We start from the raw sequence: 16,219 nt of genomic DNA, 5'->3' as shown, positions 1-16,219 counted from the left end.
GATGACTCATTACTGGTGGCTGAGTAAGGCAGTGTTTTCACCTTTAAATCCCTTCACGAGTTACAATAGGGAAAGGGCTGCCTTCGCTGCACCAGGGAGCCATCAGAGCCCTGCTGGCTGAGACACGTGCAGAGAACAAAGCGCATCCACAAGCTGCAGTGGCCATACCGCATCCCCTGCCTCTGCTGCCCACTTTTTGGGCTGATTCCTTCACCCTCTTTTGAATGAGAGATTGTAGCCAACCTGTGCTACAGCCCACATCCATAATCAGGCCTTTCTGCCATCAGAGACCCTGCAGCCTGGTTTTCACCAGCAGAAGCTGGAGTGAATCTGGCCTGTTTTCCACATAGTACGTATCCACATAGTAGGTATGTGACAGCTCCACCTGTTGAGCAAACAATGTTGTTTATAAAATTCTCGTAGTGCAGCTAGATATTGGAGAGGAGTGTATTCTCTTTCACGTAAAACTACGATACAGTAAACCTAAGGATCTGGCTTAAACCAGAAAGAGCTGGGAAATTCAGAGCTAATCCAGGGATCATCAGCTTGAGCTCATTTATGTTAGACTATAAAATCAGGTAGTTCCCATGCATTGCACAGCAATGAAAGTTTTCTCTGTGTTTTTGTGTGAAGAGCTTAGTTAGTGTTACAGAGGAAAAATCACCCCTTCCAGACACCCATGAATTACTTAGCTTGTTTAGGATTGTAATTTTTTAAAACATTATACTGGCAAAATAGTAACTCTTGTGCAGCCACGTGCTGTCTATTAACCTAGATCAGGAAGGGGAAATAAGCCACGCATTATTGGAAAATAAGGTCATGATTGTGGTAAAGTAATGGCAGAAATTTTTCTCTTTTTTAAGACTGATTTGTAAACATTCTTCAAACAACTGTGAAGACAGTAATTCTATGTTTTAAAAAAATTCCCATGCCCAGATGTTTTTTATAGTAACCATAGACCTGTCCAAATGTTATCTGGTCATCCCCAGTTGTCACTGTGAGTCATATCACACATGTAGCCTCTTAGCAGCACAGTGTAATCAGGCTGTAATTTATATTTTATCTCCAGTGATGATAGCTTTTAAAAATGTTTTGTGGTGTATTTGCTCTTTGATGCATGCTAAGCCCCTATTAGCATTAATGGGAGCAATGTGTTCTAGGAGGGGAGAGTACACCTTTCTTTTTTTTTAAGTCAACGAGATTAATTGAATTTTACTAACACTTTACACTTATCACTTCTGATGTGATGGCAAATGCAGTACACTACTGGACTTTTTTCCAACTCATAGTTTTTTAAGGAGGATGGAACAGTTCACTCCTTTGTCTCCCTTATCTATAAATGCAATTAAAGTTTGTTGCTGCTCTAATAAAAAAAAAATTAAGAATACCACAACAGTCCTTCATTTCTTGTCTTCGGGAACCTGTTGGGTGCACAATGATTGCAGGATCGATCCCTTGTCTCAGAAGCTCGGTGTTTGTTCTGTCTCTTGCCCTTTTTTTCGATCACTGTTTATTTCTTGCCCTTAAGCAACATGACTGCCATAAAGCAAAAGGAAGCATATGGAATGTATGCTGGGAAGCTGTTGAAATGAATTGCACTCAACGAGTTCCTCATTCCCATTTAGAAACTGGGCTTGTACTTGAGTTTGGGTTCCTTGCGGAGCCCATTTTTCCCTGTCCACCTAACTCAGAGAATTAATATGTTGCAGATGAAAAGTGATATGGAAGGGCTGTGTGGCCATGTTATTTATTTATTTTTCAAATTAGGTGCTGTCTCTTTGCAGCTGCAAAGAAGAATTAGGGCTGTTGGTTTAAAGATCATTTTAACCAACTAACCCATAAAGATTTATTTGGGCCCTGATAAAAGGAGTTGCATTATATATCACAAATTGTATGATTATCTTTGGTGCTGATGTTTACTCTTGTGAAGCAATTATTAAACTGCATTTAAAAAAAAACCCACGAGAAATGCCACTAGCATTTTGGTTATAATATTAAAGGAAGCTCAGACTAAAACTAGATGAAAGTGAACATATATATCCATGTCAGACTTCCTACCATTTTGCACGCTCATATTGATTTCTTTTGACATGGTCTTCTTTTATTGAACACCACTTTTTTTTTTAAAATCCCTTACCCATAACAGTACCTGCTAGGAGCAATTGTAAAAGGAAACCAAAGTATATTAAACCTGCCTGAAGTCAAAATGTAATCTAACACCTGTAGTCTGCAATTTGTCATCACTTCATAGATACTTTTTTTTTTTAATAACAGTTTGGATTTTCCTGACTTTTGACCTTAGGATACTGTATAATCCAAGAAAAGCAACGGAACTAAACCACAGCCTTTAACACAGCTTTATGGTGTCAAGATGTAAAATAACAGACACGTGAATGAACCCAAAGAAAATACTTCATTTGGGGCTGTAACTAGGGCTGCAATATTTATCTAAATAAGTACACTTTGCAAGAGCGAAAAAAAAAAAAAAAAATCTCACCCCACTACTTTAAAAGGAAAAATGAACACAGGTGCAAATTGTAACTTCTATTACAGTTTCTCATGCAGACATTCCTAGAAGCCTGTAAAGTGTCTCAGCTCAGGAATTCTGTCTAATTAATGCTTTTTTGCCAGTGTGACCCGACTGGAAATCCTGTTTGTGTGTAGTTTTGTTTACTGCAGTGTCTTGTTCTGATCTATTCTTGTACAATACAATGTTTTAAGCTAACTCTTCGCAGTCTGTGGGCAAGATATGTAAATACAGAGCTGTGTGTGTATACATCCGTGTGTGTTTCCAATGGATTAATGTAGCATAGCTAGATAGTACATCTTCCCTGGCATGACTTTTGGCTGGCTGGTGATAGTAAATGCTAGCATGCTAAGGGTTAATCCAAGTCTTGGGGAGTGGGATACCCTGCTTGTGAGGTGTGAGGGTAAGTAGCCACTGACGGAGCAGCCTGGGAACCCTTTGATTGCAAAGTTAAGTCTTGCAAATGGTGATTGAGTCTAATCCAAAACCCACAGAACTCAATGGGAGTCTTTCCATTGACTTCAGTGAACTTTGGATCAGGGCCAAGGAAAGTAACTGTTCTGAAGTGGATGCTTAGTGTGTTAAGTTGTGAATTGAAAGTCCCATGAAGGACCTGGTCCTGCTCTCAGTGAAGTTGGTGACAAATCCCACTGACTTTAATGGGAGTAGGATCCGGCCCAAATGTCTGTAATGGATGCAGTATGTAACTGGTCTAAGTGTGTGTGTTCCACTGTTTTGTAAAGCTCTGGTAATCTCTTGTATCTCTCTAGCATTAGGGTTTCATGGGCCCAAGTAGACTAAAATTCCCCATAATCGGCATCGTAAGAGTTCTTGATGCAACTACAATTTTTGGTTGTCTAGGATGGTATGATAAATTCCGGGTGCGGGTTGTTTCCTGGCCCAGGGAGTGTTAGGGCTCTTGCCAACGGGGGTAGTCTTTCCTCTCAGAAAAGAGAAAGCAAGATCGAATGAATCTTTGCTACCTCTGACTTAATGTTACAGTAGCTTTATGGGAACTGATATTGCCCACGGTAAGCCATCCTCAGAGCCTCCAGCTGCTCTGAGTCACTTCTGGCAATATAATCCCTGCAGAGAGAGAGCCTGTACTTAGGAAGTTTACTGTCTTCTCTTTTGGGAAGGTAATCTTATGGCATAGTGACAGGGATGGCGATGAAGACGAGGGAGGGACACCTTATAATAACTTCAACAGTTTCTGAGAGAATGTGTTAGAAGTAATGATCTCACAGACTAATTCTCTTTGCTAAGAAGGAAATAATTGAACCACATTGTAAAACAAAGAATTTGGAGTTTTGATGACACAAATCATGTAGAAATATGGTTCCTGTTTCTAATCAGTTGTGACAGTTATATAGGCAACAAAACCTGTTTTTCACAAAGTAAGCTTTGTTAACCTTTAGCTAGCTGGCAGACATTCAATGCACAATGCAACACATACATATATTTATTCAGTTGTCTTACTGGGGGGTGGGAGAGTACATGTTCCCTTAATGAGGGGCCATGTTGTCATCTTTAGCTCTAGATGGGGAGAGAGTGGGGTGGAAACGAATGTCAATGAGGTAATGAATCTAGCCAAAATTGAATTCTGTGCTGATGGAGAACTGTAGTTAAATGGAGTTTGTCCAGTTTGGTTTGTTTCTATGGGACCTACATCTGGTAGTTTTCACCTGAAGCCTGTTTTCTCATCCAAGATCATCTTAATGGAGATGGGGAGCGGCTACCTGTAAAACAGAGCAGTGGCCCCTTCCCCCACCCCAATATTTCTTTGCTTTAGATTTTAAAAAGACCACAAAACCTTAGCTTATGACAAGTAATCCAGCTCACTCCCGTAATGATATACTACATTATATACTTTCCTAAACTTAATCATTCAATATCTTACTTCCTTCCCTGCAGGCATGTACCATTATATTTTACACATGGCTCCCAGCTGGTTTTCATTGTGGCCTTCAAAACATATTTCAATACTGTGCGATTTAAGACTAGTCACTCTATCTTTTTAAGTCAACTTCCATCGTATTAGCTTTTTGTACGTTTTCTGTCGGCGGTGGCTCATATATGAAAAGTGAATGTTTGTGTGTGTTTAGAGTACATGGGAATAAAGCTCTATTTCATACGGCATCTTTCGGACAACGTCCCTTCTAAAATGGCTTAGAGTGTAATGCTGCTTTTACAGCTCGAAAATTAAATCTATCGGACGGACAGAAAAGTAAGTCCTATGGGTAAGGAGTGAGATATATATCTTCAAATTCGATTTGAAAGTAGGTGGAGAAGTAGTGAGGGGCAAGGAGACAGGAAGTCAGCTCCAGAGGCCAGAAGATGCAGAGAAGGAGGCTCTCACACAAACTCACCCACCATTGGTCTGTAGGGACAGAGGAGAGCCGTGCTAGAGGAGCAGGAGGAGAGTGGGGAAAGGAGACCTGTGAGACAAGCGTGGAGCAAGTCAGTGGAGAGTTTTAGAAACAAAGGGGGCAAACTTGAACTGAATCCTTCAGTGACTAGCAGGCCGCGGAGATGTCTAAGTAATGGGGAGCCATCGTCATGCTCCTGGGACAGGGAAGAGAGGTGTGTGGGAACAGACTCTGTATAGTACGTGTGTGTCTCTTGCCACCAAGCAGATAACCAGTTTTATTCTGAAAAAATGTGTTCGCTGCATGTGTCTTTTTTCTCTGTACCCTCCCTCCACAGCTCAGCAGACACTTCTTGCATATTCTTCTTTGACAGGTTACCGATTATCACTTGCTACCTGTACACGTGTGTAGACACACATGCACATACCCCATGCTTTAGCTATAAAGAGAATCTGCAGTGATGCTTCTATTCTGTAAGTGAGCCAGAACAGAATTAACCAAAAATACAAGAGTACATAATGTGGTATGCGGAACACCTATTAACATCCATAGGAATTTTGCATGGAAATCAGAAAAATGATGACCCTAAATTCTGGAACTGGAACTACCATAAACTATATAGTTTCCTTTGTGATGATGTAGTGTGCAGAACAGTAAATGAAATAATCGAACAGCAGAAATCGACTAGTGCATTTTATGAAGCTTGTCCAAAGGAGTTGTTTACAAAACATGAAGTTAATTCTCACTTAAATAAGAGAACTTGACCATTGGTCTGTTTCCCAGAGAAATACAGACTTCTGACTAATTCAAAATAGGTTAATAACCTATTTAATCAGGAGATACAAATAATAAACGGTTTTGTATTTGGAGGAATTGCAGAGTGTGTGTATCTGTCTGTGTGTATCTGTATTTATATATGCAAATAATACCACTACAATGTGCTGTTCACACCAGTCTAAATTCAGAGTAATCCCACTGAAATCAATGGGGATACTGTAGATTTACATTGGTGTAACTGAAAGTAGAATTAAGACTTTGTTGTTTAAGAAGATATTAATTCAGACAAAACTCAACCTTTTTCTAATATATTGTACTAATAAGCCATGGTCAGCATATTCCCTTCTGGGAAGGGTAGGAAGGTGGCTCCATCTCAGAAAGGGTTAAAAAAAATTACGCTGTATTTATCTTTCTTTTGCACAGCCCTCTCTTTGGTGATTTGATTGCTTTGAAGATGCTGTAGGCATCCCTTCGTTTTCTTCAAATTAAACCTTTTACTGCTGCTGATCCTGTACTGCTGAGTTTTTTTCATCATTATATTTGATTGGAAGTCTTGTAACATTTTTCAGATGGATCACTTCTCGTGCTGTTTATTGAATGAAAAAAAAAAAGTCACTTCCAATTCCAACACGAACAAACTGAGTAACTCATACTCTTTCTGGATGCTTTTGTACCTACAATAGCGGATGACCAAGTTGTGATAAGCAATATTTCTTGACGCTTCTAGTATGCAGCTTTCTGAAGTTCATGCTGCCAGTTTGTTTATGTAGTTAAACGTGTTGCTGTTGACAATTCTGTGTTTTAGAATGCCACGGTACACAACTATTGGAGACTCTTCAGGAATGGTCTGTGAGAGGACATACGCTGGGCCATACCATTATTATCTAAAAATATAATGACTGAAAATCTCTTAAATCCATAGCAAAATATAATCCCCAAAGGAGACAGGCATAACTGAAACTGCAGCTTTTTCATTTTGATTGTCTTTTTTTTTTTCTAACTAATGCAACTTCGCTGATACTGCATGTGTTTGTATTTACAGAAATAGAACTCTGATCCATTGACACTAACTGTGTTCATTCAATGAACACTCCTCCCTGTAGATGGGTCCTGTCAGAACTGTACCAACCTGCATTTCACCAGTGCTGACATCTGCCTTTTAACTGTGGAGGGCAACCCTGCCACGGGGTGCCCTAGTGTTTTTATGCCTAATGCAATTAGGATGTTGAAGTACTGTAGTTCTCACTTTTCTGCTGATGCTAGCGTGCCACAATGGACCACATGAGCTTTCTGTTATTTGAAAGTGGTGAAGCGAGAGTGCCAGGAACATTCATTTTAATTGGTCGATGTTATTTAGGCTTTACCATTACTTTATTGCTCAGTGCATTAGAGTTCTCCGTCACCAGCAGTTACTGTATCATTACAGATGTGATTTTTGCATCTTCTGGGCTGATTGTTCATATTGTTTTATGGATTTTTAATCTCTATACAGATTGTCTGTCTGTTCAAACAAACACACATATGAATGTGTGGGTAGAGTAGAACCAATCTAATTCAGCACCAGATTCTGCCTCCTTGAGTCATAGTGAGTAGCCTTAGTTGTCGAGTAGCCCAGTTGATTTCAGTGGGACAACTCATGGAGTAAAATGAGTAAAGGTAATGTAATCCTTCCCTAAATGTGAAAGTGCCAATCTCAACTCACTTTTCAGCAATAGTTTAATAGCAGCACATTGCTGTGAGGTATCGTATTACTGAGACTGCATTACTTTTACTTTTATTAGTGTAGTCTGAAGAGTTATGATAAATAAAACGTGACATTTGGCCAAAAAAAATGTGCCCACTGAAACCTTTATGAGAGTGGGTCTTTGTCCGGCTAGCTGGAAGAAAAGGGGCATTGCCCCTTAAAGGTCTCCCTTACAGCAAATGAGAAGAAGAGGAAAAGTTTACAGGGATGGGCAGGAAGTTGGGGCCAGTTTAGAAGAAGAACACTATGTTGCCTTTCCTACTGACCGGAAGAGTGGAGTGTATTTATACCCCATGTAGCCCAGTAAAGACCCTCTTTACCTGGATCGAGCTGGCAGTAGGGTGATTATAATGTTACAACTTTCAGGGAAAGTGTGGGACCCTTAATGAATGGGGCAGGCAACCTAGTTGCAGATGATGTGGAAAAAACTAAAGTACTCAATGCTTTTTTTGCCTCGGTCTTCACAGACAAGGTCAGCTCCTAGACTGCTGTCCTGGGCAACACAGTATGGGGAGGAGGTGAGCAGCCCTCTGTGGTGAAAGAACAGGTTAAGGACTATTTTGAAAAGATGGACATGCACAAGTCCATGGGTCCAGATCTAATGCATCCGAGGGTGCTGAGGGAATTGGCTGATGTGATTGCAGAGCTATTGGCCATTATCTTTGAAAACTCGTGGGATCGGGGGAGGTCCCGGACAATTGGAAAAAGGAAAATATAGTGCCTATCTTTAAAAAAGGGAAGGAGGAGAACCCGGGGAACTATGGACCGGTCAGCCTCACCTCAATCCCTGGAAAAATCATGGAGCAGGTCCTCAAGGAAACCGTTTTGAAGCACTTGGAGGAGAGGAAAGTGATCAGGAACAGTCAACATGGATTCATCAGGGTCAAGTCATGCCTGACCAACCTGATTGCTTTCTATGATGAGATAACTGGCTCTGTGGATATGGGGAAAGCAGTGGATGTGATATATCTTAACTTTAGCAAAGCTTTTGATACGGCCAGCAAGTTAAAAAAGTATGGATTGGATGAATGGACTATATGGTAGATAGAAAACTGGCTAGATTGTCGGGCTCAATGGGTAGTGATCAATGACTCGACGTCTAGTTGGCAGCCGATATTAAGCGGAGTGCCCCAGGGGTCGGTCCTGGGGCTGGTTTTGTTCAACATCTTTATTAACGATCTGGATGATGGGATAGATTGCACCCTCAGCAAGTTTGTGGATGACACTAAGATGTGGGGGGAGAAGTAGATACGCTGGCAGGTAGGGATAGAATCTAGAGTGATCTAGACAAATTGGAGGATTGGGCCAAAAGAAATCTGATGAGGTTCAACAAGGACAAGTGCAGAGTCCTGCACTTAGGATGGAAGAATCCCATGCACCACTACAGGCTGGGGACCGACTGGCTAAGTAGCAGTTCTGCAGAAAAGGGCCTGGGGGTTACAGTGGATGAGAAGCTGGATATGAGTCAGCAGTGTGCCCTTGTTGCCAAGAAGGCTAATGGTATATTGGGCTGCATTAGTAGGAGCATTGCCAGCAGATCTAGGGAAGTGATTATTCCCCTCTATTCAGCACTGGTGAGGCCACATCTGGAGTGTTGCATCCAGTTTTGGGCCCCCCACTACAGAAAGGATGTGGACAAATTGGAGAGAGTCCAGTGGAGGGCAATGAAAATGATCAGGGGGCTGGGGCACATGACTTACAAGGAGAGGCTGAGGGACTGGGCTTGTTTAGTCTGCAGAACAAAAGAGTGAGGGGGGATTTGATAGCAGCCTTCAACTACCTGAAGGGGAGGCATTCCAAAGAGGATGGAGCTCGCTGTTCTCAGTGGTGGCAGATGACAGAACAAGAAGCAATGGTCTCAAGTTGCAGTGGGGAGGTCTAGGTTGGATATTAGGAAACACTATTTCACTAGGAGGGTGGTGAAGCACTGGAATGGGTTACCTAGGGAGGTGGTAGGATCTCCATCCCTAGAGGTTTTTAAGGCCGGGCTTGACAAAGCCCTGGCTGGGATGATTTAGTTGGTGTTGGTCCTGCTTTGAGCAGGGGGTTGGACTAGGTGACCTCCTGAGGTCTCTTCCAACCCTAATCTTCTATGACTCTTCTATGTAGGCATATATTTAGCGGATGTCCAGTGCAGGTACTCAGTATGGAAGGGATACGGTTGTCCGATAAAATGGATTGGAAAAGGATTTGAAGGAAATCATCCTTTATGTGAGCTGAGGAGGGGAACTTGGGGCTCCTATGTCTTGTCAGTGGGGAGCTGACCCCACTTCCTTCTTTTGGTCCCTTTAAGGGGGACTGAGGAAGAGGGTTTAGGGCACCTACATCTTGAACAGTAGGGAGACGACCCCCTCCTTCCTGAATTGTACAATTTGTTGCCGAGTACTCCCAGATATTATACGTGAATAAAGTTGTAGCCTAATTAAACCATATCTATGGCCTCATGTCTTTCTTCTGGCATGGATGGACAATGAATAAAGGTCACTCTGATGCGGATACCTTAATATTTGTTTTCTTGTACGCTTGATTTGGCAATCCACAATGGATCCGTCTCTTCCAGTATTAGTTTGAATTAGCAAGGTTCTGCTCAGTGTGTATGTATGTGCTATAACCTGGCTTTCTCAGGGAGAATAGCTACCTTTAATATACAATTCAGTCTGAGCCCCGAACAAGTTTCTATCATTTTAGTTCTTCTAAACCATTTGAATGTAGGGTTGATTTTAACAATACTGTACATGCAAGATGTTTTGAATATTTAAAGCAAAGACTTGAAGGATACTTTTCAAGTGGGGAAAGAAGATTTCCTCTTATTTTGTGAAATATCAGGTCCATATTAAATTTGTTAGCTTGGTAGTTTTGAGTTCTGATCAGTATTTCCCTGCATTCTGAAGAAACCTCTGGACAAAGGCAGCCTTCAATCCTGTGGTAGTGGTTTTTTCTTTGTTTGTTTTTGTTTTTTTTGTTTTGTTTTTTTTGCTTGCCAGTAATATCTCCTTTATGGACTTTGCTTTAAAGAAAGCATCTGTAACTCCGATATAGTTCTAACAATTCAATGGAAGTTTTACCTGAGGTAATGGCTGAGTAAAGCCCTTTCTGAGTAATTATAAATGGCTGTTAGGATTCTATAGGAATTACAGATGCTTTCTTTAAACCTACCTCCAAAAAGTAGATATTATAATACTGGTGAAAACCCTTTAGAGGGTCAGAGACTGTGTTTCTCCAGAGGCTTCCTTAGAATGCAGGAAAATTAATTATTTGAACTCAAGGCTCCTAAGTTAAAAAAATTAATACAGACCTAGTGTAGTGAAACCTGCTCAAAGGACACCCTTCACAAGGCAACTTCTTATCTTCAGAGACTTTCCCAAGAGTATCCCCTAGCCCAGTGGTTCTCAAGCTTTTTTTTTTTTCCCCACAGACTATTTGAAAATTGCTGAGGGTCTCGGCGGACCACTTCATGATCTCTCCAAATGTTGTTTGTACCATTAGCTAACTATTCTAAAGTGCTTTGGATAAAAGCGCTATATAAAAAAAACTTAATAATAATTTTAAAAAATTTTGTTCTACAAATAAAAGCACACAATTCATATTTTAATATCAGTAGTCTTACCTTTCTAATGCGATGGATGTGCCCTTTCTCCCCCGCTGCGGCAGCCCCCGAGCTGGGGCTAGGAAGGAGGGGGGTCTCTCCCTGCTACAGCAGCCACAGAGCTGAGGCTGGGAAGGAGGGCCATCTCTCCCCAGCAGCCACAGCCCTGGAGCTGGGGAAAGTCACCTCTTTCTTTGGCCGCTGCAGCCCCTCTTCTCACCCCACTGCCCCCTCTCACTTACCCCCTGTTTCTCCCAAGACCACCACCTCACCTTACACATGCATCTTCTCCAGGGTCCAGGCACCTAATTAGCAAAGCCACGCCTGCACGGCTCCACTAACTAGTTGGGTGGCCTTTCATTCTCTTGTGTGAGGCCACCCAGGCATGCACCTCAGAGGGAACTATCTGCGGACCACCTGCATGGAGCTCACGGACCACAGTTTGAGAACCTCTCCCCTAGCCATTCTGGTTACAACACTACCCCTCCTTTACTTCAAGGCCATCTCTTTTTAAGCAGCTGAAGTTTGTCTGTCCCTTGAGTGATAGGGACAAACTCCAGCTGCCTAAAAAGAGAGGCAAGTGTTTAAGACAGTGATACTCAGACCTCAGTGATTCAGGAGCCAAATTAGCAATCATCATTACCCCCAATCTCTCTCTCTCTCTCTCTTTGTGTGTTTGTGTGTGTGTGTGTGTGTGTGTGTGTATATATATATATATATATATATATATATATATATATATATATATATATAAAATTCTCACAGCAAAATGACTGGCCAAGTATTATTAATCATCTGTAGATGATAACATAATAACATAGTAAAAGCATCCTGATTGGTTAATAACTTAGATTGGTTAATAATGAAATCACAGTGTTTTAATATCATGTGCTGCAAAGAGCCTCCAGAGACCCATTAAAGCGTCACTTGTTGCTCGTGAGCCTCAGTCTGAGCATCACTGGGTTAAGACAAGTTTCACTACGTTTAAAAAAAGGAAAATATTGCCACATCTGTCTGAAAAATGTCATTATATAAGTCTTGGTCTAAAAGCAATTCTCATAGGTTTTGTTCCAAATCCTATTGTTTGTTATGCGGTAGCATGTAAACCAAGATCAAATCCTCTTGTGATAGGCACTGTACAAACACATACTGAGAGACAGTCTCTGTCCCAAAGACTTTACTATCTAAATAAGTGGGACAAAGAGTAAGAGGGGAAAGAGGGATACAAAAGGGTGAAGTGAGTTGCCCAAGGTCACACAGACTATCTGTGGCAGAGGGGAATTTAATCTGCTGGGGGTAGAACCAAGCTATCCTGAATCCCAGTCGACTCCCATGTCCACTGGCCTACAATGACCCCCAACTTAATTTCTAGCTCTGGCCATTTTACTTGGGCTTTCATATTTTGTCCTTCGGTATCTGCATTTACGGTGCAGTTGCTTTGTGGAGAAGAAAGGGAATGGAGAATAAAAATTCACAAGTACGTCTGTATACCAAAGGGTAAAATAAAACCTCACGTAAATTCTGTCCAACTGCTGCATATATCAAGTGGCCTTTTTAACCAGAGGGCTGGCCACATTTTTGAATTGTGCGGAAAGTTCATTGAATATGTGTATATGTTTAATTATATAGGTCCTGCATAGACAGCAGTCCCAGCCTGCAAAGGAAAACACACCTCCAAGAGAAGAGGTCCCACCCCCACCTGCTGAGGACAGTTGTGCCAAAAAGCCAAGATCCCGCACCAAGATATCCTTGGAAGCTTTAGGCATCCTTCAAAGTTTTATCCATGATGTAGGCCTGTATCCTGACCAGGAGGCCATTCACACTCTGTCTGCTCAGCTGGATCTGCCCAAACACACGATCATCAAATTCTTCCAGAACCAACGTTACCATGTAAAACACCATGGGAAGCTAAAAGAGCATTTGGGAACAGTGGTTGATGTGGCAGAGTACAAAGATGAGGAGCTGCTGACTGAGTCGGAGGAGAATGACAGTGAAGAAGGCTCCGAGGAAATGTACAAAGTGGAACCTGAAGAGGAAAATCCTGACAAAAGCAAGGCAACTCCTTCAGAAATTGACCAGAGATAATGTGAGCCCATGATACAGAAAGCAATACATTGATCCAAGGATTTTCTGTTTATTTGTATTAATTTGTTTTTTTTCTCTTTTTGCATTTTTTGTTGTTTATGTTGCACACGATCCATGTGCAAACTGAATGAATTCAGCATCATCCAATCAAACATCGCCTTGACACAGACACTTGAGTGTTACGCTTTTACTTTTGACTGAGATAATAGTTGTAATCACATAGGATTATGCCTGTTTTAATCTTGCACTTATGAAAGGGACATCTAGCAAGTTAACAGGAAGAAAAAGACCTATGAAATCAATGAAGAAAAATTTACAGCTCTGTGTGTGTGTATGTGTGTGTGTGTGTGTGTGTGTGTGTGTGTGTATATATATATATATATATATATATATATATATATATATATATATAAAAAAATTGCATGGGACAGAACTTTACAATCCGAAAGTATAGACTGTGAAATGAGTTCTTTAAAGATGAAACTTGTTTATGTATTAAAACCACTTCACAATGAGTTGCTTTGGCTTTTTGATAACTGCCGCCTGCTCTCAGGGTGTGGTGACTATTTTTGAATTCCTATTTATTTTCTATGTTTATCCCTGATTTTTTTTTTATTATTGTTATTATATGGCTTCCTATCTGGCAACTTGATGGGTAATTTTTGAGGTATGTATTTAAAGACGTAAATCAACACTGCCAAAAAAAGAAAAGAGAAAATGGAAAAAAAAAATCAGGGCACCTTAAAAACAACTACTATGTTAAAGTACTTTAAAACACAGTGCACACTTAAAACGATATAGCACGTTCCATTATTCAGACTGCCCTTTCTGTAGTGAACAGATGAATTTTCATGGAATTCAAAATGAGTAAAACTGAAATTCAGTGCATAGAAGACATGTCCGTTAATGAGGTCTTGATTAAAAAATAGCATTTTGAGATTTGATGTATGGAATTCATACTATGAACCACGTTTTACTGTGGAGTTTATTTACTTGTTCTCTGTTTCAGTTCTTAAAATTTATACATTTATGCCTTTTATTTGTTGTTGCTTTTAGTTTTTATTATTATTTTTTGATTCAACATAAAGTCAAGTTAGGAAACTAGAATATCAAAACCCACATGGGTAGAAAACTGTCCAGTTAAATTGATTGATAAAGGGGGTCTCCCACTCTTGGCTTCCCTTTCCCTTTCCCTTTCCCCTTTTATGTCTATTAAACTTGGACGTCCTTTGTTTCATGCACATTATTTCAGTGGTACTAAGCGCTTTCAGCCACTAGTCTCACAAGCTGTAGCCCACATTCAGTGCATGGCAGCCCTGATGCGAACACATATTTCAATCTTCCTGCAGCCTAGCAGCTCTAGGTAATAAGAATGAGCGGCGATATCTGTGTAGTCACCTTCTTGTCATAAATTGAAACATTTTCCCTGACACCTGACATAGCAATTACATTACATAAAGCAGAACTTATGCTGACTGACTCTTCAATGGTCTGAGCACTAAAGCTGCAATCTACTATAGTTTCCAAGTGTTTTGAGGCATCTTGTCGGGAGCAACACCAGGTAGCATTACTTTTCACGTCCATGTAATGATTTTCAAGAGACGACCTCACCTGCACTACTATTGCAGCTGGACTTATTGCAGACTCCTTCTAAACTGCAGTCAGAACCATATCTGCAGGGTTTCTTTTTTGTCCGTGTTGTGCTTTTATGTAACCTTGACAAAGACCTCATGCAATATCACTTTGAAAGTTATTTTCTGTTTACTACACCAGGCATTGTAATATAACTGTTAATACTATTTATATATTTGAAAGGTATAAAAAGTAGGAGTAAAAACAAAAAACAAACCTCTGTGTTGATATTTACTCAGAACGTACAATATACAGGGAGAAGACATGTTGCAATACAAGCTAATTCTAGCTGCTCAGTAACCTCTGGAGTTTTTAAAGGGACTTTTTCAAATAATGTTTTGAAACATAACAGTATCTCTGCATTAGTTTTATGTACCTTTGCAAAATGATGGTGGTTTGCTTAATTAAACCCTTCTTGCTCCTCATTCTTTATTTCTGTAGTATGCTGCAGCTTTAATCAGAAGTTCAATGGTTGCTGTTTTATGTTCTTTGAAGAGTTACTCTCTCAAAACTGTCTTCTTTTACTGTTACTGAAATCACTCCATCTGTGTAAAAGGAAACTGATTTTTGCCCTTGCAAGGTTGTTCATCTGTTGATGGTATCAACGTTTGGTATCTTTTACACGTCAACCAAAAATTTTATTAGGTATTTTTTCAATGCTGAGTCTTGACTTTTATTTTTAATTTCACTGCCAATTTTGCAGTGGTTCTAAGTGAATCTGTGGGCATTTTAGCCTGTGGTCTTGCCAGAACTTTGCGAATTACAATGCATATATGTCTATTTATTCAGTATCCATCATATAATATCTATTTGGAAAAAGAAACTTTTCTTGTAGTGCCTCTTAACAAAGCACAATTTTCCGCCTTTTTTGTGAAATAAAAAATAATAAAAAAAATCAAAAAACAAATTGTGTTTTATTGCGGTATCAACAATGTGAATAAGGATTAACATATTGTAAATGTTCTTTTTTCCATGTAAATCAACTTTATCTTTGTTATCACTAAGTGATAATTAATTTTTAACTTATGTGCATTGTTAGGCTGTTAGAATTTTTTGGTTGTTGAAATAAAACGCATTCAATAAATATGACTTCATTTGTCAAGTAATTCACTGGGCCTTATTTTCTTTCTCTCTGAGATAAAGTGAACCAGACCTGTGAAATCAAGGGAAAAAAAATGTTCTTATTTTGGAAATAAGATGTGATCAGAACAGCATTATCAGTCGTTACAGATGTTTGCTAAATCCATAAAAGGCCATTCAAGTCAGTGGAGCTTTAGTGAATTAGAGCAGCTGAGAATCTGACCCATTATGTTACTGGATTTTTACTGTGTGTGTGTATACACACACACACACACACACACATGCATATCATCTGTGACAGGATGGGAAGGGAGGGGCATAGATGCACTGCCTTTCAACCAATTGGATCACAGTATGCAAAAGGAACTCAAATGTATAAAGATATATGTTACCCCGCTCCCGTATTTCACTGGTGGATA

General features: G+C 40.2%; 1 protein-coding gene across 3 annotated transcripts in view; it reads left to right on the top strand.

The window, feature by feature from the left end:
• SATB2 (SATB homeobox 2) overlaps positions 1-15,798 on the top strand; it is a 166,207-nt gene extending 150,409 nt beyond the window's left edge. For all 3 annotated transcript variants that reach the window (XM_043525481.1, XM_037912819.2, XM_037912818.2), the window contains one exon: positions 12,633-15,798. In XM_043525481.1, coding sequence (XP_043381416.1) covers positions 12,633-13,088 — 456 coding nt within the window. In that variant the 3' untranslated portion in view covers positions 13,089-15,798. The remainder of the gene's footprint in view (positions 1-12,632) is intronic.
• The last annotated feature ends 421 nt before the right edge of the window (positions 15,799-16,219 follow it).

The sequence above is a fragment of the Chelonia mydas genome, chromosome 11 (assembly GCF_015237465.2).
Source record: "Chelonia mydas isolate rCheMyd1 chromosome 11, rCheMyd1.pri.v2, whole genome shotgun sequence".
NCBI lineage: Eukaryota > Metazoa > Chordata > Testudines > Cheloniidae > Chelonia > Chelonia mydas.
The sequence above is the reverse complement of the archived record's forward strand: the minus strand, read 5'-3'. Positions and strand labels throughout refer to the sequence as shown.